Here is a 25173-nt window from a genome sequence, read left to right as displayed (position 1 = left end):
ATCTAGCTGCTTTCTCACATTCATGATCTTTTTTTTTTTCTTTATTGCTTCCTTGTTCTTTCCACTGAATCGACCATCCTACATTCCATTTGCACCAGTAAACAATAATATAGACAACCTTTAGGCGTTTGTCCTTTGAATAAAACAAAAGCCAGTCCCTCAAAATTTAACCCATGTCAAAAACAATGATTAACACTGTTCAATGTATTCTTATAGTCATAAGATAGAGTTTCCCAATAATTTTAACAATGCCAATACAATCCTAACTATTCAAATTAGTACTCAGATATTTGACACCTCACCCAGATTCATAAAGTCCTCCTAACTTTATAACAACTGCATACCCCTTTCTCTACCCCATAGTGGGAGTGGAGTTGTCAACTTTTGATATAATAAATGTATCTGTCCTCTGTACGCAAAGTATTGAGTTCTGTACCAGATAACATTGTTAGCACAGTGTAAAATATATTTCAATATACTTTACAACTATTTAGGTTGTCAAGTATGAAATTTGTAGAAAAGAAAAAAGAAGTTTGCTAATGTTTTATAAATACAAGGAATAGTTTTATTTATCAAAATATGCACCCATATTATTAATACACTTCTGCCATTTCAGCAGTAGTTTGTCCAGCCCGGAACTGTAAAAGCCTAGCAATCTAGAGTCGATAAAATCTTGGAAGGCCTGTTTTACAGCATCGTCAGAAGAAGTGGTAGTCAGTGGAAGAAGTGGTAGTCAGTGGAAGAAGTGGTGGTCAGTGGAGGCAAGATCAGGTGAGTATGGTGGATGATGGAGAACTTCCAACTCCTGTAGTTTCGCCAATGTCACTTTCTCAATGTGTGGTCTGGCATTGTCTTGCAATAAAATAGGAGTGGATCTGTCGACTAATCTAGTGTCTTTTTGTAAGTTTCTGCATCATTTGGTCCAGTTGGCTGCAGTATACTTCGGCTGTGATGGATGAGCCAGGTTTAATGAACTCATAATGGATCACATCTGCACCAGACCACCAAACAAACACCATCAGCTTCTTTCGATAAATTTTGCTTTTTGGACTGTGTTTTGGTGACTCGTCTTTGTCCAACCATTGTGCTGAACTTTTATGGTTGTTGTATTGGATCCATTTCTCATCACATGTTACAATTCGATTAAAAAATGATTCAATTTTGTGACGAGAAAGTAGCATAATGCAGGCTTCCAAATATTGCTGTTTCTGATTTTCATTGAGTTCATGTGGAACCTACTCATCCATCTTTATCACTTTACCAATTTGAACTAGGTGAGTCGATATTGTTTGCTTGCTAACACCAAACAACAACGATAATTCATGGGCAATTTGAGATGGATCTGACTCGACGGTGGCTTTCCGTTCGTCATTATCTACCTTTGTTTCTAGTTGACTGCGTTGCTCATTTGTGAGGTCAAAGTTACCAGAATGAAGTTTTGCAAACCAATTTGATACTGTATGCTGTGTAATAAAATTAGAATGAAATTCCAAGCTGTCTGTAATGCTGTATTTCCAAGAAAGAACTCATATTTCAAAACTGTATGCATTTCTGACTTATCCATCTCTAAACATAAGTAACAAAAAACAATTTATAAATACTTTATAAAGTGCAAAATGAGTTATAATAAAGAAATAGGTCTGTCAGCTTTCTAATAAAAAAAATAAAGATTGTCAAAATATTATAATGGCACAAATTGAGCAGCTGTCAAAGTTTATCATATACCTTACTTGACAACCTAATATATATAATATATATTGTCCCACCCACATAAATACTCTCTCTCTCTCTCTCTCTCTATCTCTCCACCACTATCATCAACGCCAAAATCAATACAACTACTTCCAATTTCAACCCACCAACTCCTCGGTAACCAACAACAACAGCAGCAGCAGCAACAAGAGTATGAACAAGATAAGCAACTCTATCTAAAACAAGGCAATGATATGAGATAATGTGGTTACAGACATATTTTAAAAATTGAACAAAATGTCTCTGATCTTAGGTCAATAAAGATTGACTTAAGACTAACTAGTAGCAAAAATACAAGCAGCAAGAACTGCCACTGCAAAAAATACTTCCCACCATCATTGACACTACAACAAATCCATCAACTTTTGAATAACCAACTGATAACAACAATAGTATCATTATGATAGCAATGTTTGTAACTACATACATTTTGTCCACACAGCAGTGTGTATGTTTGTGTGCATGAGTAGATTGTGGAGTTTTTATGACATAAGTCAGACGTGTAAGGGGCGAAGTGCCCATGAATCTGGTAATCTTTCAAATAACTGTAATCGTACAGTATTTCCTCCTTCCACCACACTTCATCTTTTCATCTTCTTTCTATTTTTACATTTATAGGAATACTAGCAGAAATACCCGGCTTTGCCCGGGTTAAAGAGAATAATGAAATCTAAAAACGCCGTCTAGACTACGCAACCCTCAACTGTTAGTAGCTACGATACCATATTTCTACATTAATAACTCTCCAATCCATGCCAGCATAGAACATAGACATTAAGTGGAATGCCAGTCTCTCATCTAGGAGGGCCTTGAAATCAATGTTACCAACTGGGGACTATGTGTGTCGCAGTGATAATAAAAAGACTCAAAGGAGGTCTGCAACGAAATAATTTTACTCAATACTTTGCAAGTGAATCAGTGGAGGCAAAGATGCGTCTCATTTACTTGACAATTTATGCACCACATTGCAGAAATCACAATGTAAGTCTATCTGAAAGGGTAGTCTTACACTGTTGTACCGTTGAATTACAAATAATGCTCATCTGTTATGTTCGGGTTAAAATTTCATCAACATCAAAAATATATGAATTTTCATGGGAGTTATGGCCGTTATACATAGAATATACTTTCCAAATTTCATAAAGATCCGTTCAGTACTTTTGACGTAGTTTTGGATAAGAAAACAAATGACTAATGTGTGTGTTTGTGTGCATGTGTTTGTGTGTGATGGGTGTATATATGTATAGATATCTGTATGCATGTATATATATATGTATATATGTGTACATATTACATGTACATCTATATATATATACATCTACACATGTGTATACATATACATGTATGCATATAGATCTATATCTATATATATATATATCTATGCATATACATGTATATGTATACATATACATCTCTTTCTCTCTCTTTCTCTCTTTCTCTCTCTCTGAAAGTATCGAAATGTGATTGTTTCAGTTAGTGGAATAACGTGTACATATACATCTATATGTATACATATACATCTATATGTATACATATACATCTCTCTCTCTCTCTCTCTCTCTTTCTCTCTTTCTCTCTCTCTCTGAAAGTATCTGTCATTACAGTATCGAAATGTGATTGTTTCAGTTAGTAGAATAGTTTCATTTTTAAAGTGAAAGTATTTGACATGAGTGTTTTTGTTTCACTTTTGACACGTAATACTTAAATAGTGGAGGAGATATTATGTTGCCTTGGGCTCGAACTCTGGAAGAAGTAAAAAATTTTTTTTGACTAAAACACAACTGGAACCCTAAGTAAGGCATGTGTAAAATTTGAATGAAATTGGTTGCGTAGTTCTCGAGTTTTAGGGATTCACACAGACAGACAGACAGACAGACAGACACACATTCTCATTTTTATATATATAGATGACAGTAATTTGTTTTGGTCTCACAAAGCAGTTCTTTCCGGGTGTTGCTTTATATTACATATTTGTTACAGATAATTAATTGTTGTTACCTACATTTCAAGATGTCTGGAAAGATGCCAATTGGAACTGAAGGTAGATATGTGAACAGGAACCCAAAATAGATTACACTAAATATTAAACATACTGTTTTAAAAAACTTAATACAGGAGATGAAAATAAACCCCACAGCCAAAACATTTAAGCATACAACATCCACTGTGGGAACAATACGTAACAACAGAGAGAAAATTAAGTCAACTGCTTAAGAGGCTATTTCATTAACTGCTCAGATTTTACTATTTCATAGATCTGATGTGATATTTAAAAATGGAAAGGCTGTTGAGTGTATGGATCGAATATGGACTTAATATAATATGATGATGATAAGCATGATAATATTTCTGATAAAAGCTAAAAGTTTGTGTGATGATTTGCAGAAAAAGGAAAGTAAAACATCTAATGAAAAACCTTTTCTGGCTTATAAAGACTGGTCCAAAAGGTTTATGAAGTGCTTGTATTGGTATAACATAAAAGTAACTGGTGGAACTGTCAGTGCTGATACATGTTATCTTGAGCAGCTGAGGAAAATGTTTGCTAAAGGAGGTTACACATTAGAGCCAGTATAGAATGTTGATGAAACTGCACCTTCCTGTAAGTCTTCTAAAATTTTTATTTCTCAAAGAAAATCAGCACTGGAATTTAAAACTTCCAAAATCTTCTGGAACTTCTGGCAAGAAATAGTACTGGTGATATTAAATTAAACCCCTTGCTTGTGTATCATTCCAAAAGTCCAAGGTTCTTCAAGGGTTAAGCAAAATTTAATCTAATTCTGATTTAACAGTCAAATAAAAAGGCATGAATGATTAAAACTTTTTTGAAGAGTGTTTACAATAATTTTTGTCTTTTCTGTAGAAAGGTACGGTGTAAGACATATTTCCAACAAGAGCATTACTCATTTTAAGCAATGCATCAAGTAATTTAGTGAACTTAAATGAGCTTTCTTGAAATACAAAAGTAAAATATATTCCCATGAACCTTAGAGTCGAAAAAAACTTTTGCCAATGGATTGAGGTACAATAGCTAACTTCAAGACATTTTATCTGAGAACTTTCAAACAACTTATGAAAGCAACTAGCAGGGGAAATGAATAAACTTTCAGTTAGGGAAGAAGTTCAACATAATGGAGGCTGTAGTTAACATAGCTGAGTCATCGGATGAAGTGAAATTCTCAACTCCGAATGGTGATTGGAACAAAATATATGGCCAAACTGTATCTGTGACTCGACAAGTTTTCCATGAGCAGAAATCTGCATCAAATATGGAACATTTACAAATTGTGTAGTATTTGAAGAATTTACAGAGGATAATGTGTTTGAGATGCAAATGTTCTATATAGAAAGTTTTCTAACAAGAAGCTGATGCTGTTAGAATAAGAGCAAACTGAGAATACAGAGGAAGGGTCTGCAAATTTTTACTGATAACGATTGTGACAACCTTAGCATAAAAATTACAAAAGGAGTTTACAATATTAATCTATACAAAGAGTTGATGCACCATAAACATCAAACAACTTTGGATAAGTTCTTCGCCTCTTGAGAAGTTGTTGCTGATGAACTTTAATGATAGAAGATTGTGTTCCTTATCTTCCCAGTAACTCTCATTCCAACCCCTCACATGATAGTCAACCTTTTTTGTGGTAAGAATGTACACTTTTATGATATGATTCTTATTTATTCCTAGATGTATTTCTTATATGTTTTTATGTATGAATATTGCACTGTGTATGTTTAAAAATTGTTATTTCCATGCATAAAAGTTGTTGTGTTGCTTGTTTATTTTTATTTGTTTTAGTTCTTTTCTTGTCAAAAAAAAAATTCCTTTGGAATGCATCTCACTATAACAAGAACAACTAATGGAAAATAATTTTGCACAACAGAATTTCACATTACGGCAAGATTTTCAGGAACAGATTACTTCTGTAATATGCAGGATTACTGTATTTGCTAACCTTAAAAAGCATAAAGCAAATCTTTAGATTCCTGAGAAAACAAGTAGCATTCAAAAGCAACTATCTAGCATCACTGAGTTAACTGCAGAATAAGTTTCTATAATGTGCTGCATGACTGTATGGTTAAGAAGTTTACCTCCCAACTACGTGGTTTCAAGATCTGTCCCACTGTTTGGTATCTTGTGCAAATGCCTTCTATTACTGTTCTGGGCCAACCAAAGCCTAATGAGTAGATTTGGTTAATGGAAGCTAAAAGAAGCCATTCATAAATATGTGTGTGCATGTGCCTTCTTCTAACATCATATGGTAGTAAATAAGTGTCTCCATAATACAAATGATGTCATTTATTTCCAATCTTCTAGGGGAAATATTGCCATGCTTGGAAACTAGTATGAGCTGGCAAGAGGAAGGGCATCTAGCCATAGAAAATCTACCTCAATGACTTCCTTCTAAGACCTGCAAGTATGGAAAAGACAATATTAAATGATGATGATGATGATGATGACAATGACGATTTATTAAGTTTAGTTCATTTTAAGAGACTGCAAAATTCCTGAAGTGTGCCAATAATGTAACTAGATAATCTGGATTTGGAAATGCTGCAATAGATTGATTTAGGTAACTTTGAGAATAGACTGTCTTTATAACATTATAGAAACTCAGGTTATTCAAAAATGCCTTTTAATTAAAACAGTACTATTTTGAGATGCAACTGATTGATTTACAAAGCAGCTCAAACTGGATGCAAAAATTCCTCTATACTCGAGAGCTGAATAAGCAAACATTGAAAGCCATCTCTCTTGGTGACAGGAATAGCATGGGAAATAGAGATTTGAAACTCTAGAATCCCATTCCTGTAACTTTGTGTCTGTTTCAAAAACCTCGCAGTGGCAATATTAACAAGTATTTTCACTAACATACACATGTGTATTTTTGTTTTCAGTGACAAACTTTGTCAAGTCTAAATATAGTCTTAGTGCTGCAAGCTCTCAAAACAATCAAATACAAATGTAATATAAAGTATCTGTTACCAGTTGCATAGCAGCAAAGGTCTCACAGAAAATGTTCATTTTCCCATTCTTTGCTAGTATTTAAAAAAAATAATAATATGCAGTAAAGGAGTAGGTAGTAACTCTATAAGATGTACCCGGTGCAAGCTATGGACACATAAGAGGTGCAGCAATATCAAAGCAGGTTAACTAGCAAGTTAGTTTTTGTTTGTGGCAGATGTTCAGGTGCAATAAAGACTGTAAACAAACAGGAAACAACTTCTATCTCATTCCAGGGAGAAAAACTAGAGGTAGTCGATAGCTTCCGCTATCTGGGCGACCAAGTTAGTAGAGGGGGTGGGTGCGCTGAAAGTGTAACCGCTAGAATAAGAATAGCCTGGGCCAAGTTTAGAGAGCTCTTACCTCTGCTGGCGACAAAGGGACTCTCACTCAGAGTAAAAGGCAGACTGTATGACGCATGTGTATGAACAGCCATGCTACATGGCAGTGAAACATGGGCTGTGACTGCTGAGGACATGCGTAAGCTTGCAAGGAATGAAGCCAGTATGCTCCGCTGGAAGTGTAATGTAAATGTGCATACCCGTCAGAGTGTAAGTATCTTGAGAGAGAAGCTGAACATAAGAAGCGTCAGTAGTGGTGTGCAAGAGAGACGATTGCGCTGGTTTGGACATGTGGTGAGAATGAATGAGGATAGCTGCGTGAAAAAGTGCCACTCCCTAACAGTTGAGGGAACCCGTGGAAGAGGTAGGCCCAGGAAGACCTGGGCTGAGGTGGTGAGGCAAGACCTTCGAACATTGGGCCTCACCGAGGCGATGACTAGTGACCGAGACCTTTGGAAATGTGCTGTGCGTGAGAAGACCCGGCAAGCCAAGTGAGATCGTTGCCAGTGCCCCTGGACTGGCTCTTGTGCGGGTGGCACATAAGATGTACCATCCTGAGCGTGACCGTTGCCAGTACCGCCTGACTGGCCTTGTAGGGTTTTCGAGCGAGATCGTTGCCAGTGCCCCTGGACTGGCTCTTGTGCGGGTGGCACATAAAAGACACCATTTCGAGCGTGGCCGTTTGCGTGCGGGTGACACGTAAAAGCACCCACTACACTCTCTGAGTGGTTGGCGTTAGGAAGGGCATCCAGCTGTAGAAACTCTGCCAAATTAGATTGGAGCCTGGTGTAGCCATCCGGTTGCACCAGTCCTCAGTCAAATCGTCCAACCCATGCTAGCATGGAAAGCGGACGTTAAACGATGATGATGATCCCTTGCTTCTTATTATTAAAGTGCATTATAATTTGTAAATAATACTCTTTTTCCGTTGTCTTGTTTAAAAACATTGATATTATTTTCTGTCTTGCTTATTAAAGTACATTTCTATTTATAAGTTATTCTTCAAGAGTCTTTTTAATGCCATTGACACTAATAATTGCTTAAACATACTTCCTAAAATATTTACATTCCTTTCAATGTCTCAGTGGTATTTTTGTTAAACAATAAACATCAAAACTTTTTCCTGGAAAAAAGGCTTGTTTTTGTTATTTATTCATTTATTTTACTTTTTGTGAATTACTTAATAAAACATACCATTCCTAAAGCTGTCCCATTCAAATAATTCACAATTTAATACTTGTCTAAACAGGCTTCTTTAAGAATGATTTCCAGAATTTTGTTCTATTTTGCCATAAAAATAAATAGATAAGAGTCTGGGTCAGACTCTTATCTATTCACCCTAACGAATGAGGCTCTGGATTTTACCAACGTTTATTTGCTTCCATTACTGGCTGCAAATTTTTGATGAACTACCTCTACCAATATTATGAAATAACTCTGAGCCCTCAGAAATAGCTGTCAGACTTATAATACTTTCTCCCCTCTAATTCTTTTGAGTCTATGTAAACTGAATAAGTTTGCCTATTAAATATATATATATATATATATATATATATATATATATATATATATATATATACTTGATTGTTAATGATCGGAAAATCTTGAGTCTGCCTTCTCTTATTACATGTATTTATATTTTGTACATTAAAACCCAAGTTTGTATCTGTTTATTTGAATCAGTCTCTCTCTCTCTCTCTCTATATATATATATATATATTTTTTTTTCTTTATTGCTCACAGGGGGTTAAACATAGAGGGGACAAACAAGGACAGACAAAGGGATCAAGTCGATTACATCGACCCCAGTGCATAACTGGTACTTATTTAATTGACCCCGAAAGGATGAAAAGCAAAGTCAACCTCGCGGCGGAGTTTGAATTCAGAACGTAACGGCAGACGAAATACCGCTAAGCATTTCGCCTGGTGTGCTAACGATTCTGCCAGCTCATTACCCTCATATATATATATATATATATATATATACCTATGAGTGAGTATGTGTGCACGCATACACATTTTTGCTTTTGTATTTGTCCCTTCTCTACTTGACAACTTGGTTTGCTTACTTTCCTATAACAGCAATAAGATACCGATAGAATAAGTGCTAGAGTCAATTTGCTTGACTAAATAATTAAAAGCAATGTTCCCACATAGCCTTTGCCCAATGACTGAAACAAAAAAAGGAGAATAGAATAATTGCATGAATTTGTAATGAAGAAGTTTTCTTTGCAAGTACATGGTTTTAGGTTTGGTCCTCATGTGCAGCACAGTGAGAAAATGTCTTCTAGCATAGCATCAAATCAATGAAAGCCTTGCGAGTGAAATTTGGCAAGCAGAAAATACAGAGATGTCTATCAGAGGGACTTTCCTGCTTTTGAGTAATACACTTAATGTATTGTTGAGTTTAACATACACTTCTGGTTCACAGGTATATTTAACGGAGTCAACACTGTTACACATATTGGATCAAGTCTCCTTCAGAGGATAGCTTTGTAGCAACTGCTGTTTACGCTTCTTGATAATCACACAAGTGAAACCTGTTGGTCAACTTAATTTGCTGTAAAGTCAGCTGGAGATACCATCACATAGTGTCAAGATGTCCCTCACTAAATGCTTTGTAACATGTATCTTGAATAAATCAGTGGCCGACTGGACTTAGAATAGGAACGACATTGTGAACATACTCTCTTTGATGCTGAATGGATTATCACAACTCACACTATGGTCAGAACAAACTTATTTTTCGGTCAATGTACATACTAATAAGGTGGTGAGCTGGCAGAAGTATTAGCAGGTTGGGCAAAATGCTCACAATGGGACTGAGTCCAAAACCTGGTTGGGAAGCAAACTTCTTACAGAATTAAATTGTTAGAAGAAATATTTTTTTGCTCTTTTTTCATTTAGCTATATAATATACATTGTCTGATGCAGGTATTTAGGCTTGACTAAATACACAGGCTCTTTTTACATTATCATCATGTAGTCAGTGAAACTCCTATTTCTTGTCTCACATCAACCTCCAATCCTCAACCATCCAAAACATTTTATTGCTTCGTCAGAAATTATGTTGTAGAGCTAACATTAATAACAAAGTCTTTGTTTTGGCTTCCTGCCTTTCTCATATCAGTACCAGGGACCCTGTAAAGCATCTTTAGTGTCACTCTTCTTCCTCTGACTCAGCATAAAAAAATTCTTTGCCCAGCAACTTGCCAAGGAAGAAACTTTCAGATGCCTTCAAACAGTTTATATACATTGTTAGTAAATTTGCTTACATATATTCTTAAGGATTTCGTATAGGACATTCTCATGTAAGTAAATAGACTGACCAGAAGACCAGTAAAAGTTACAAAATTACCAGTGGCTCTTGCAGTTCAGTAAAAGGCTACAACCATTGCATTCACCTAATCTCAATAGTCTAATAGTTCATATACAAAGAAAATTTTCAAGTTTATATTCTTCTCATTACATGTTACTAATATCTCACCAAGTTTAACCAGTATTCCTTCTCAGTTGCAAGTTTTACATTAAAATTAAAAAAATGTTGCTTCTCCAAAGATTATTTATTAGGTGATTGTGACCTTGTATGTTAGTTTTTCTTTTTTTTTCCCTATCAAACCTTCATATTCATGGTGCTTGCACATTTTATGGTTGAAAGTATGTTATTTCATTTTTTGTGTGCAAATTGTTGTCTTTCTGTTATGACAAAAGCTAACACTTTTTTATTGCTGTCACTGTAACCTATAAAACCTTCCTACAATTGCTGTCACTGCAACCTATAAAACCTACATACACAATAGTGATAAAGAAAAGATACATTCTGTTAACTGTTTGACAGATCTCATTGATCTGTGATACTCAAACTCAGAAAACTGGCTTTTTATCATGCAGGTATAATGATTTGATGTATAAATGTGCCAATTCAGCAATTTAACCTGTTGAGGTGGAATGGGATGACTTTACCAATGTTGCAGATTCACTGGTATCTTGTTATTAGTTACTGTTTCAGCTGTGTGTTAACCCATAATGAACAGATGTGAATATAATTTAATATATTTATTGTAAGATTTATTGAACATATTTATATAAATTTCTGATTATTGCTGGTAGATTAGAATCAAGCTTCAGTGTAACAAATATACATAGTAATGAATAATAAGGTTGGAGAAGCAGCAAAGCATTGATCTGAGATTATGAAGAATTCCTTTCATTTCTAGCTCGATTCAGGAATGGAAAACTTGACATTGTTTGGTAATAGAGAAGGAGATGTGTTCTCTGAAGCTCTCTCAGATCAGTGAAAGGCTACAACCATTGCATTCACCTGATCTCAAAGATTTCAATATTCCAACAGTTCATATAAAAAAAAAAAATTTTCAAGTTTATATTCTTCTCATTACATGTTACTATTATCTCATTGGTAGACGGAAACTGAAAGAAGACTGTTGTATATATGTATATATGTGCATATATGTTTGTATGTCTGTGTTTGTCCCCTCCCCCCACAACATTGCTTGACAACCGATGCTGGTGTGCTTATATCTTCGTAATTTAGCAGTTCGGCAAAAGAGACCGATAGAATAAGTACTAGGCTTATAAAGAATAAGTCCTGGGGTCGATTTGCTCAACTAAAGGTGGTGCTCCAGCATGGCCACAGTCAAAAGACTGAAACAAGTAAAAGAGTAAGTTTAGCTAGTATTCCTTTCTGCTGTTGTCCTTGGTAGGCTTTTGCCTTAATAGTAAGAAAAGGCACAGGAGAAAGTCATGGAATATTTGATTAAGTTTATGCCATGGCATATTACTACTGCAAGCTGATTGGCTGATAATTAGGACAGATCACATGACATGAGTGTGATCTATGCATAGTACCTGGCAGACTGAAAAATACAAGTTTCAATTCTAGGTCTCACCACAAACCTTTCACTCATTAACTTATGAATGGCTATGACTGGGTAGACTTACACTGAAAGGAATTCCAATCATAAACATTCCATCTTAATTTCAGACATAGTGTATCTATGTCTACATGATATATATCTTTCCTTTAAGATTCAAGGGAGATTTTGTTGAGTGTGTAACCACATAGAGGTTCTTTTATTGACTTGTGTGATAGCAAGTACACTATTACTGTATAAAGTGTGATGTAATTAAACCTTGAGCAACTCAAGCATTATAGTATGAATTGAACAGAGCTGTCATTGTAAGGCAGTATTACAGTCAGACAGCTAGCTTTCATTTCAAGAGATGAGAAATGAATGTAATATCAATAGAAAGTCAAAAGAACAACTTAGACATGATTGAAAACTTTGCTATCAAATACATTATTGCTATTACAATAAGTTAGCAAGTTTAATGGCATGGATGCCTCAATTATCATGGGTTTGAATTTAGAACTGAAAATAAATGGATTTTGATGACAAAAATAGACATGAATAAAGAACATCCAAAAATTAAAAATAGGATTATTTATATACTTCATGTATCAGGTGCAGCTGTGTGGTAACAAGTTTGCTTCCCAATCACATGGTTCCAGGTTCAGTCCCATGGCATGGCACCTTGAACAAGTGTCTTCTACTATAACTCTGGGCTGACCAAAGCCTTGTGAGTGGATTTGGTAGAGAGAAATTGAACATATATATATATATAAGTTATTATATGTTTGTTTGTGCCTGTCCCCCACTGCTGCTTGACATCTGGCATTTGTTTATGCTACATAAAATTTACCCATGCTGGTACCATGTAAAAATTACCTGTGCTTGGGCCATGTACAATGCACATGGCACACTTTGTAAAGTGGTTGGCATTAGGAAGGGCATCCAGCCATAGTAACTATTCCAGATCAGACTGGAACCTAGTGCAGCTCTCCAGCTTTCGTCAAACTATTCAACCCATATCAGCATAGAAAACAGACATTAAATGAGGATGATGAAGTAAGAATGTATAATAAAGTCTATAATAAATGACTGATCTGGATAATTAAGTATCTCAATGAGATATTTTCTTGTTCACATTAATACTGCCTGCATCAATCTTAATCTTCTTGTTCTAATTTTGTCCACTAATAGATACTAATTGTTGAAGACACTGAAAGTAACTTTCCTTCGACCAAGGCAGCACTTGAAATAAAGTAATAACAATCTAATATGGAACAAAATAGAGCAAGTTTATTTTTAAATATTTGATTTATTCTCAATAGATGAAAGTATAAAAAGTTAGCAAAATTTTGGTGTAAGCTTTCATAACAACAAAGAATATTAGCATAGCAGATAATCTGCATACATTGAGGACATAATCACCACACTGGTTTCAATGGAAGGAAAGATTTTGTCAATTCATAATCTTTGTTAGACAATTTCTTTCATAATTTTCTTTCTGCTTTTTAAAAAAAATTTTTTTTTTTTTTAAACAATTACTGAGAGTTCACCAGGATTAATATAATCACTTAAAATTTTAGTGTTTATAACATTCAGTTTTAATTATAAATATTATTTAGTCAATTTGCTGCTTGTGATACAGTTGAAGCAATATTTCAATTAATAGTCTCCCGGATAGATTTTTTTAAGATGATTCAAAAGATCTTTCTGTTCAGCTTTTGGCAAAAAACTGGATCTTGCAGCATTAAAAATCTAGAAAATAAAAAAATGGAGGTACTGTATTAATCAAACAGAACAAATCTGAATAGAATAACTTTGAAATGAAAAACTAATAATTCTGTTATTGATTGTGTCATCATCATCACCATCGTTTAACGTCTGTTTTCGATGCTGGCATGGGCTGGATGGTTTGACTGAGGTATGGAGAGCCAGTGGTTGCACCAGGCTCCAATCTGATCTAGCAATGTTTCTACAGCTGGATGCCCTTCTTAATGCCAACCACTCCGAGAGTGTAGAGAGTGCTTTTTACATACCACCAGCACAGGAGCCAGTCAAGCAGGCCTGGCATCAATCACGTTCAGATAGTGCTTTTTATGTGCCACCAGCACGGGAGCCAGTCAGGGGGTACTGGCATCAGCCATGTTTAGATGGTGCTTTTTATGTGCCACCGGCATGGGAACCAGTCAGGGGACACTGGCATCGACCACGTTCAGATGATGAATTTTACATGCCACCAGAACGGGAGCCTGTCAGGGGACACTGGCCACAGCTACAATTTTGGTTTTACTTGACTCAACAGGTCTTCTCAAGCATATCATATCGCTTGATGCATCAAGGGTACTCTTAAGTGAGCCGGACATGCAATACTAGCATCAGCCATGGCTGCAATCTCTCTTTAGTTGCTGGGTCTTCTCAATCACAGCATATCTCCAAAGGTCTTGGTCTCCTGTCATTGCCTCTCTGAGGCCCAACATTCAAAGGTCATGCTTCACTTCATCCCATGTCTTCCTGGGTCTACCTCTTCCACAGGTTCCTTCCACAGTTAGGGTGTGGCACTTCCTCACACAACTGTCCTCATCCGTACATAACACATGACCATACCAGCTCAGTCATCTCTCTTGCACACCACATCTGATGCTTCTCATGTCCAACTTTTCTCTCAGGGCGCTCATGCACTGTTGTATATGCATACTGACATTACATATCCAGTGGATCATACTAGCTTCATTTCTGTCAAGCCTACACATTTCTTCAGCAGTCGAGACCCGTGTTTCACTGCTGTGTAGCATGTCAGTTTGCACACATGCATCATACAGTCTACCTTTCACCCTGTGTGAGAGGCCCTTAGTTGCCAGCAGAGGTAGAGAAAAAAATTGTTGATAAAAACTAGAATAATAAACGCTCTATCCAAGCAATTAAAATTTTGTTGTTTTAATAGATTAGCATTTAAATGAGTGTTATGGTCATACAAGTAGTGTCATTTGTTTTCAATTTTATGTGAAAACATTTCCAGTTACAGGGAAATATTACCTTACTTGGAGACAAGTGAAGATTGGTGGTGGGAAGATTGCCTCAATAAATTCCATCTGACCCATAGAAGCTTGGAAAAGTTGACGTTAAGACAATGATGATGAAATATTCTATCACCATAAAATGGTTAATTTGAACAAATTGTCAAAGCATGAATAGAACAGAAAAAAAAAAGATTGCTATATTAAAAAAAAAGAAGTAATATTGCAAACTACAGAAATTATCATAATCAGTCATTTGAAAATAATCTACCCGTAATATTTATTATTCTTCTCAAGTACTTAACAGTATATATAATAAGTATTGGAAAATATAAATAAAAGCAAATGAAGACTAAGCATACTTACAGTCTTTATAATCTGATCTTTGCTAAAACCAGCTTTTTGTGCCATGGCATAATCATTTTGAAGACTGGTAGCAAAGACAGTAGGATCATCAGTGTTCAAAGAGAAATTAGCATCATCTTTTAAAAACCTTTAAAAAAGATAATTTAATTTTGAGAATTCAACAAGAGATATTGTTACTGAATACATTATGTTGGTTAAAAATAGGATAAAAAGAAAAGAAAGTTATAGCAACCAAAAGAGAAATTGTACATCAGTTTGAAAAACAAAATAAAAAGAAAAAAAGAGAAAACAGCTTACGTAGTGACTGGATGATTTTGTATTTCTCCTGTGAATGCCTTTGTCCTGAAGCTTGAAACTAGGCAAGTCTCTAAGTGAATGTTGTCATTTCTTATTTGTTTGTAGAGATGATCATCCTCAATAACATGGTAACCATGACCGACACGATCAGCAAACATATCATCTACAGCCTAGAGGAAGAAAATGAAGTTTTAAAACTGATTAACCTTCATTTCAAATATAGGAAAGCAATTCAACACCCATATAGAAATATTACTGGATAAAGACCTCTTGATTTAGTCCTTTACAACATAAATGTTACTAAATAATTTTTGTTATTTTTTAGGTAATAATTCTTCCCTATTTAAGCTTAAAGTCAGCAATTTTGAGGGAAGGGGGGAAAATTGGTTACATCAACCTCCAGTAACTGACTGGTACCTTTTTTTATCAGCCCTAAAAGGATGAGAGACAAAGTTGAACTCAGAATGTAAAGAGCCCAAAGAAATGCCACTAACAAATCTGTCAGCTTGTTACCTTACTTTTCAGGCAATAAGGTCTATTCTACAGCAGCAATATAAAATTGTACTATATAGTTATTAACTTTGGTTTGTTGCAGTTGTGGTAGACAAGCAGTTTAAAGACAAATTCCAGAGTCAATGCAAATTTAAGCTTGGTTGCTTCTGATGTATTTTGGTGTCCTATTATATCATGCACATTTTAAATCTGAGGTGCATGCCTCAAGAATAGCTCCACAAAATCAATGCTTTCTTTGTCCAAGTTGCGTCATTACTTTTCTAATTATGAATGTAACAATAGCTTTTATTTGTTTAAAACAAGAAAAAAAAAACGAAAAAATTTCTGAGCCTAACATTTGCTTCTTTCCCAAATATTAAAAGAGAAAGCTGAAGATGAAGCATTTGGCAAAACAAATTGGCAAACTAGTTTAAAATGATCATTTTCACTTCCTTATTTGAATTATATTATAAAACATATATAGAGCATAATCAATTTAAAAATCAAAAGCATTTACTTTTTCAAAGAAATTGTTATCTTGTGTTTAAGTACCACAAAAATAAACAAAATAATTCTTATTTAAGCTATATACTTGTATTGAATCTCTCCTGATAAAGAGCAAACAATATTTATGGTGTGTCAGTGATGTGAACTTATGGATGAATTTGATGTACAGCCAAACTAATTTAACTGAATTCTCTATGAATCAGAGGTTTAGTATGCAGCTATATCAACAGGCACACCAAATCGCAAATAGTTCTTATAGTGGCCATTACAACAACCAGCACAGCTCAATGGTGACACATGTAACTCACATACTATGAAATAGTGGTCACAGACAGCCATCACATATTGATTAAAACAGTTTTTATCAATTTATTTAGCATATTTTAGGTTGATTTTCATATTTTCTAAGGGTCATAGTTTACTGAAAGGGTTCATAAAATATTGAGATAAATTAAGAATCAAAATTTTGAAGAAAAAAAATTCTGTTAAAATTTCAAAAGGAAAACTTTACCTCTTTAACATTAGGAGGTCCTCCAATTTCTCCAGCATGTGCTGTACGATGAATTCCTAGCTTATGGGCTTCCTTGAATAAAAAGTAAATAATAAGATTTTCATATATTGCACCATATCTACAAATGAAGTGCTTTTGTTTCATAAGTATTTTATATTGCAGATTATGTTATTTTAATGAAATGAAACTGTGCATAGGTAAATAAAATGATACCCTTTAACTTATCTTAAATGAAATAGACATTCTCAATGCACAGTTGTCAGCATTAAAATAAATCAACTTGTTTATTCAAAGCTTGTTAATTTTGTCAGCCTGGAGAAAATCAAATTTTCTGTCTCAATCCTGAACTATGCATAAAATCTCAGTAAGAAATTACAGATTTTGTGAGTTATAGCAGCCTTCTAGAAAGAGGATAAGTTCATGTGCTTTGAAGAGATGTGAGGGAATTATGTTTTAGATAAGATCATCATATAAAGAAAAAATGCAAAAAACGGATCAAGTATCAACTATTAATCCTATTTTCAATAGGATTAATAGACATATATGCATGTCTACGAATGACAATAGACAAATTTAATCCAGGATGAAAATATAAATAATGAATATGAGAAATTATTACAAACCTTGAATACTTCTTTAATTTCAGGTGGAGTGGGGAAGAACTCTGCTCCAGCCACATCTATTCCAACAACACCATCATTTCTGAACTCATTACACAGTTGAAGTACGTCTTTAGCAATTTCTACAAATAGTCCCATAGATAGATGTATGAGTGTGTGTTCTTTGTATGTATGTGTATATATGTGGATGTTTATGTATACACAAACAGACACTTTATTAATAGGATTGTTTTGAAACATTTCCTTACAAAGCTCTCTCAATAAAATCTCACTTCTTTTGCAGTTCTTCAACAGGGCACATTCAAAGCCAGTTTTGAACTTCCTTATGATTTCCTCAAAGATAAATGTGACAGATAAATAAATGATTAAATAAAAAACCCGAAGAACATTAGTAAATTCTGTCCCAGGGTCTCTTTCAAAATATTCTTTCAATTCTCTGGTGAAGTTCTGGCTTTGAGTATGTCACACTGTTAGACTCCATTTACTCAACCAAATTACACATATCAGTTTGAATATAGTTATGAAGCAGGCTTGATTTGCAAAACTAATGCAAAAAACACCTGCTGACTTGTAACTTATAAACGAATATACTAAACAAAGAAATATACCTTCATTCAAAGGACAGTATACAATGTGGCTAGATTGGTAGCTTACAATCATAGACTATACAATCAAAGAGCTATTATTGCTCTGTCCTACCAGTAAAGCTTTCATGTGCAAAAGAAACATTCCTATCGCTAGCTGGAACTCAGAGGAAAACAAGGAGCAAAGTAGAAGTGAGAAATTGAGAGACAAACTACTACATGGGTCATGATTTCCAAAAAACCCTAGAAAATATTCTAATCAATTAAACCAACATATTTCAGATTAAAGCAGTAACAGTAAGCATCAAATTGTCAATTAAACCACAAGCTTGATATGACCGTCAATTTACTTTATGTCAGTGTAAACTCTACCTATAATTAAATTGCCTAATTATTTTTTAGCATTAAAACCTAACCTAACTTAAATATCCAATGAAATTATTAGTAAACTCAAACAGTAAATCCTTTCTATTACTTATTTTGCCAAATCTTACAACCTGTACTGCAAACATGCAATATTCACAAATTCAAAACTTGCTAGTCTTCATGTATACATAACTCTACAAACCTTAACTGAAACATTCATATAATCTTATTTGCATCCCTACTACTTCTGCTAGCCTTCAAATCCTTCTGGTAAATTTTATATATTAAACATTAAAAAACCTATTATCTGAACTGAAAATACCATCTATGTATCTACAAATGCCACTAAGCTGCCTAAGTAAACATAACTTTTTCCCTTTTTCATAAATCACTAAAGAAACTGAATTCATAAGATGTTAAGCATAAGTCAGCCAATAAAGAATTTCAATTGCTCCTATCACCTAAGAGTACTTCTAATTTGCCTAAACACTTTACTCTCAAACGAAATGTATACATTAGCTCATTGTAGTTTATATCAGACATAAAGCCCTCTTTATTTTTAATTAATATATTTAACTTTTTAGCATTTAAACTGGCCATATCCAGCCTAAATATTTTACCTGCTTTATCTTGATGACCAAATGTGGCCTCTTACACCTGCCCTACAATGTCATTCTAAAAATAAGCAATCACATCATCGAAATCTTGAAGCTACAAGATAATACATGATTAATATAAAACAATGTGAATAAATAAACAACATTTGACAAAGTAATCAGAATGCTAAAGGATTAATTATGTACACATGCCATACACTAGATCTATTAGATGGTAACTCCATACACTCGATATATTCAAATATTCCCTGCCTCAACCAGTTTTGAATCTCAATCAGTATATTATCAACTCCATTTAATGTCCGATCGCCATGCTGGCATGGGTTGGACAGTTGGACATGGAGCTGGCTGGCAGGGAACAGACCAGACTCCAACTGTCTGTGGCAGCATAGTTTCCATGGTTGGATGCCTTTCCTAATGCCAAGAATACAGTATAGAAAATCATTGGGTGAATTATCCTCATACGCCTATTTTTTTTTTTTTTAATTCCATACTAGATTTAATACTCTTCAATAAACTAACTCTGGAACTTTGGCAAATGGCTCAAGGATATCTAACAAAAACTGCTCTAACCACACTTAACATTTCATTAACTAAAAATCACTATTTGTCTCTTTATATTTTACTTTGCTCCAGATATTATAAATCTTCCAAAAATGTGTAAGAATGCAATAATTCTTCCCCACAGTGACCAGTTAAAATTTCAGAATCACACAATGATTTAGCAATTTTAAGTTTTAATCTCATCTACACAACAAATTCATAAGTAACATTATACAAAATACATAACGTGTGTGTGCATGATGGGTGCAGGAATTGCTGAATAGTTAAGAAGTTCACTTGGGCAAGTGTCTTATACTTGAGCTAAAGAAAGCTTTGTAAGGCAGAAACTGAAACAAAGTAACCAGTCATGCTTGTGTGTGTCAATATGTCTTCTTGTAATGAGATATTGCATGATAGTTGTAAATGAGCATCACTGTCAAACAAGTGGTGCATTTGGTTTCAATCTTCTATTGAAACTTGTCTGGTCACAGGGAAATATTACCTTACTTGGAAACAGGCGAGAGTTGGCAAATCAACTGTAGAAAATTTGCCTCAACAAATTCTGTCAAGCATAGAAAAGTGCACAATAAAATATGTCGGGTTGGTTGGACAAGTTAAACCCTAACTATTAAACTGTCAAATGTTTATATCATTGAGTGTCCCATTGTAAAGCTTATTCTGGAAGCACTATGGAAGCACTATTCATAATGTAACAAGTAGTGAATTTCATAAAATGAAAGAAGCATTCAACACATTTGATAGGAGTTTCATCATCATCATCATCATCATCGTTTAACGTCCGCTTTCCATGCTAGCATGGGTTGGACGATTTGACTGAGGACTGGTGAAACTGGATGGCAACACCAGGCTCCAATCTAAATTTGGCAGAGTTTCTACAGCTGGATGCCCTTCCTAACGCCAACCACTCAGTATTTATTAATAACAGTCTTGATTCAGCTTCATGCAACCTAAAGTCTCGTAGGCTCATCATCCAAACTCCAAAAAAGAAATTTGTAAATTGTACTTACCAGGGAGGTTTCTCATACAACACAAGATAACCTTAATTATTATATTATGTTCTGCGCAGCTTGTTTTTAATGCATCTAAAACAATTTTCACAATCTCTCTTGCAGCTAAGTTTTCATCTGCAAGAATATGAGGGGCAAACCGTACTTCTGCATAGTAAATATTTTGTTTAGCACTATCTTCACAAAAATCTTTTGCTATTTGTGCAATAGATTGTTTGTCACCTCTGCAAAAGAAATAAAAAAAAAAGACATTATGATAAAGCTTATTGAGAGTTCTATAGCAAATCTTTATCGCACTTTGTTTCTGTTAACTGTTTCATGATGTTTCACAATTATTTTTCAATGAAAAATATAATAAATCCACTGGTGCCATATCACTTTTTCATAAACATGGTACTCAAGTTAAAACAATCAGTCCAAAACTATTTAATAAATTATACCAAGAAATATGTTCTTACTTTATAATTGGCAGGAAATAATTAAATATATCCAACATGGCTCCTAAACCTTCATTTTTACTCTCTGTAACCTTCTCTCTTAGCTCTTCTACTGTCTTCTCTTTTAGTTCTATGTTCCTTCGTCTAATGAATAGAAGAAAAATGTTGTAAATAAAAATTTGTAATAATTTACAAAACAGTGTTTATTTTTGAGATAACTAATTTTTTCAATTTTGTGATGTTAACAAGATTTTGAAAGTGTATGCTCACACCATTTCTTTCTAGCTTTTACACATCCTTTGTACTCATGCCCATGTCTTACACTTCATATCAAACATCGTACAATCAACAATTTGCTTGAAGAAAAAAATCTTTGTTACCAGCAGAGATGATAGCTCTGAACTTCTTCCACTTCATACAGGGTAGTCAGGCTAAATTTGACAGTTTGCATGAAGGAAAAGAAAACACAATATCCCATCCAAAAAAAAAAAAATCAATATCAACAAGATTATGGCTGGGAGATAATAGTTTACTCAAAGTAGCCACCCTTAAACTTCCACCATGAACTCCTCAAGACAGTTCTGGAACCTGGCATATGCATTCCTCACAGAGTCCCTGAGAAGATCTTTGAACACCTCCTTTATCTTGGCCACTAGCTCAGCCTTGGTGTTGCAGGCAGAATAATTGATGTCTTTTACAACCATGCTCTACACATTGTAATCCATGGGTGAAGTCATAGAAAATTCTCTGATAACCAATTCTAACTATTTCCAGAGGTATGGTAAGGAGTCAAATCCTGCTGCCACACATATGGCCTTCCAGTAACAACCCTCTCCAGCCAGAGTTTAACCACAGACTCCAGTAGCTTCACAGCCACCTGAATAGAGCTTAATGCCCTATTTAAATATACGGAGATGAATTCTGGCATACAGACACTGTCAGAATGTTTCTCGTGTCCCTTCCTGCTGGCCATGGCCTTGTAATCTTTGTTGCAGCTGTTTATGTTATGTTTTACAGCATTCACAAAGCATTGAGCAGCAGTCATGATGTCAACATAAATGATTTGTTATGTTGGGTAACTCTTTTCCAATATTCAGATGGCTTCTAGTCCTCCATGTCAATGTTTTCTCAACTACAACTCTAATTTTTATGCTCTCCAATGCTGTTAACTTTTCAATACATAGGTGTTCCTGAGAAAAGGAGAAATAAGAAAAATGTGAGGGTTAGAAAAAATTCAGTTTCCTACCATTAACTAAATCCTATGAATATGTCACAAAGTGACTTTTCTCTGTGATCTAATACACTTCTTGCACACTCATAGTTTACAAGAGAACACTATATGTGGTTCATATCTCCTCCTCAATATATTAAGTACAGCCATATTCCAAGTGGTAAAAGGGTCCTATCTTCTTTCCAGCTTCTTAAGACTTTAGTCTTTGCTAAGTTTACTTCAAGGTCTCACAATTCTAGGTTTTGTTGCATATGTAATTTCTTTAAATCTTCCACAAATTTAGCTCTAAAGACAAGGTCATGGGCAGATAAGAGTTCCTATACACAGCAAGTTTAAACTCCTTGGTTACAGCCCAGAGAACTAAAATAGAAACAGACTGAGAATCAAACCTTAAGAGATACCTCTCTGCATATTGTATTCCTTATCAAACTCACTGCATAACTTTTACTTTGCTGACAGTGTCTCAGGGTATAGTTTGCACCACCCTGACAAGCCATTCATCTCTACCTAGGTTTTTGTTTTTAAAAGACCACCTGAATACAGATATCAAAGGACTTCTCCAAATCAGTGGATGATAGGTAGAGAGTTTACTTAGCTAAAAACTTCTCTTGCAGTTGTCTCACAAGAAAAAAAAAAAAAAAAAAAAAAGCATCAGTGGTACCCTAACCTGGTTCAAATCTGAACTGCATCTGATTAAAGTTAACTTTTTCTCATCAGTCATTCTAATAAAAAGCTTGTGAATCTTTACAAACAATTTATATTAGAAGTTTATTATATGAGGTGGCCTTGCGTAATAGTGAATCACTTTTGCACTTGTTGCAACTAGGTTATCTACTAACTGGTTCGCAGTATAACTTATTTAAAACATTACTTTTGTTGCTTGAATACTACAACTTAGTACTCATCCTACTTCTATGTATTTTATTTTGAAAAGTTGCACCATATCTTTGACTGCTGAAGCAGATCCCTTTTAGTTAGTTGCAAGTTTTCAAACCTACAAGAATAGTAGGTAGGTAAGTGGATAGGTAGGTAGATAGTGAGGGGGAGAGAAAGAGAGGGCTGGAAAAGTGGAAGGATAAAATGGTAACTACGTTAAGATCTTTAACTAGTATATAAGTCAGCTTCAGGAAACTTCCTTATCAAAGTTTTTGATAACAGCTCTAATCTTAGTAAAGGTTGGTAGTTTATCAAGGTGTTGGATGACTGTACTTCATAAATTTTTTTCCTTGACTTCTGATTTTGACACATTCTTCCAGTGTTCCACTATTGCTGATTTGATTGGTCTTTGGTTAAGGATGTACCATCTGCTGATTTGATTTGTGCTATAGAAGAGTTCCTGTGTATTCTATCATAAAAACTGTACAGACAAACCTCTATGTAAGCATCTGAATTTTGCAAGATTTTGCATTTCAGATTTGAAAAATTGGAATTGTAAAGTCAAGTTTCTTTTAACATTCTTCCCACTCCCAAAGTTTTGAGAGAGATTTCTTTTTAATATAATGGATGGTAGTTCAAGGTCGTATTATATGCTTTGTGAATATTACTCAGGAGTATGGTGGCTGTGGTGGAGATCTCATTAAACCAGTTTTTATGCTTTTTCTCTCTCTTGGTTTCAGAATATAATCACACACACAGAGGTTATCTATAAATTACCTTTACAATTTGAAATATAAAAGTGTAGAAGTTGTAAACATAATTTATGGACATCCTATGTATTCCAAGTACATCACATACATAAATACACATGCATTTTTTTTTATATGCAGGTGTGAGCATATATTTTTCTTTCAATAGTGTTAATGAAATGACAAAATTTACAGAAGCAATTTTGCCAAACCCATTTCATATTTTCAGTATACAAAATGAAACACAGAAAAAATATTGGACTTAAATTTTACACTTAATCTAAATTATGTACAAATAATTTTTTTGCTTAAGCCACTGAATGCAGTTATATATGGTTATATTTGTATGCAAAAAATAACAAAACTATATCTTACTTGGCTGTTTCAAATAATGTCTCTGGTCGAATTGCTCCATCCAAATGAACATGTAGTTCCACCTGCAAGTTATAAGAATATCACTACCTGTTACTAAATACCTAGAAAAATATTAGTTTGGTCAACCTCTTATTTAGGTCATCTCAAAAATATATCAAAGCAACAATATTAAAAATGTTTTTATTTCTTCACTCAAGAAGAAAAAGATAAATAACTTATAAAAGCTTAATTTAATTTTTTTGCTAAAGTTCAAAGATGGTTATATATTATGGAATTCGGTTGCCTGCATTCATAGAAATTACCTTCATGGGTATACAAAACACTAATAACCAAAATATAAGTACTTATTTCTTATCCTTTGATTTCCAAATGTGTTTAACCCTTTAGCATTCAAACTGGCCATATCTGTTCCAAATATTCTGTTTTGCATTCAAACCAGCTAGATCCAACCTCTCACACTTATCCTATAATGTTATTCTAAAAATAAATAATCACATCATTGAAATCTCAAAGCTATGAGACAATGCATGGTTAATTTAAAACAATGTGAACAAATAAGCATTACATTTGATTGAGTAATTTGAATGCTAAAGA

At 34.3% G+C, this 25173-nt stretch overlaps 1 protein-coding gene across 1 annotated transcript in view; it reads right to left on the bottom strand.

Moving 5' to 3' along the window:
• Positions 1-13258: 13258 nt before the first annotated feature.
• The window catches only part of LOC106883941 (adenosine deaminase), a 29277-nt gene continuing 17362 nt past the window's right edge, over positions 13259-25173 (bottom strand). The window contains exons 2-9 of the mRNA XM_014935091.3: positions 24580-24641; positions 21370-21492; positions 20912-21135; positions 17777-17895; positions 17154-17225; positions 15644-15813; positions 15347-15473; positions 13259-13721 (exon numbers count right to left, since the gene is read on the bottom strand). Of these exons, the coding sequence (XP_014790577.1) occupies positions 13629-13721; positions 15347-15473; positions 15644-15813; positions 17154-17225; positions 17777-17895; positions 20912-21135; positions 21370-21492; positions 24580-24641 (990 nt within the window). The 3' untranslated portion in view covers positions 13259-13628. The remainder of the gene's footprint in view (positions 13722-15346; positions 15474-15643; positions 15814-17153; positions 17226-17776; positions 17896-20911; positions 21136-21369; positions 21493-24579; positions 24642-25173) is intronic.

This window comes from Octopus bimaculoides, chromosome 3, assembly GCF_046866305.1.
Source record: "Octopus bimaculoides isolate indiv1 chromosome 3, ASM4686630v1, whole genome shotgun sequence".
Lineage (NCBI taxonomy): Eukaryota > Metazoa > Mollusca > Cephalopoda > Octopoda > Octopodidae > Octopus > Octopus bimaculoides.
Note: the sequence above shows the minus strand (reverse complement) of the source record. Positions and strands in the feature narration are given on the sequence as shown.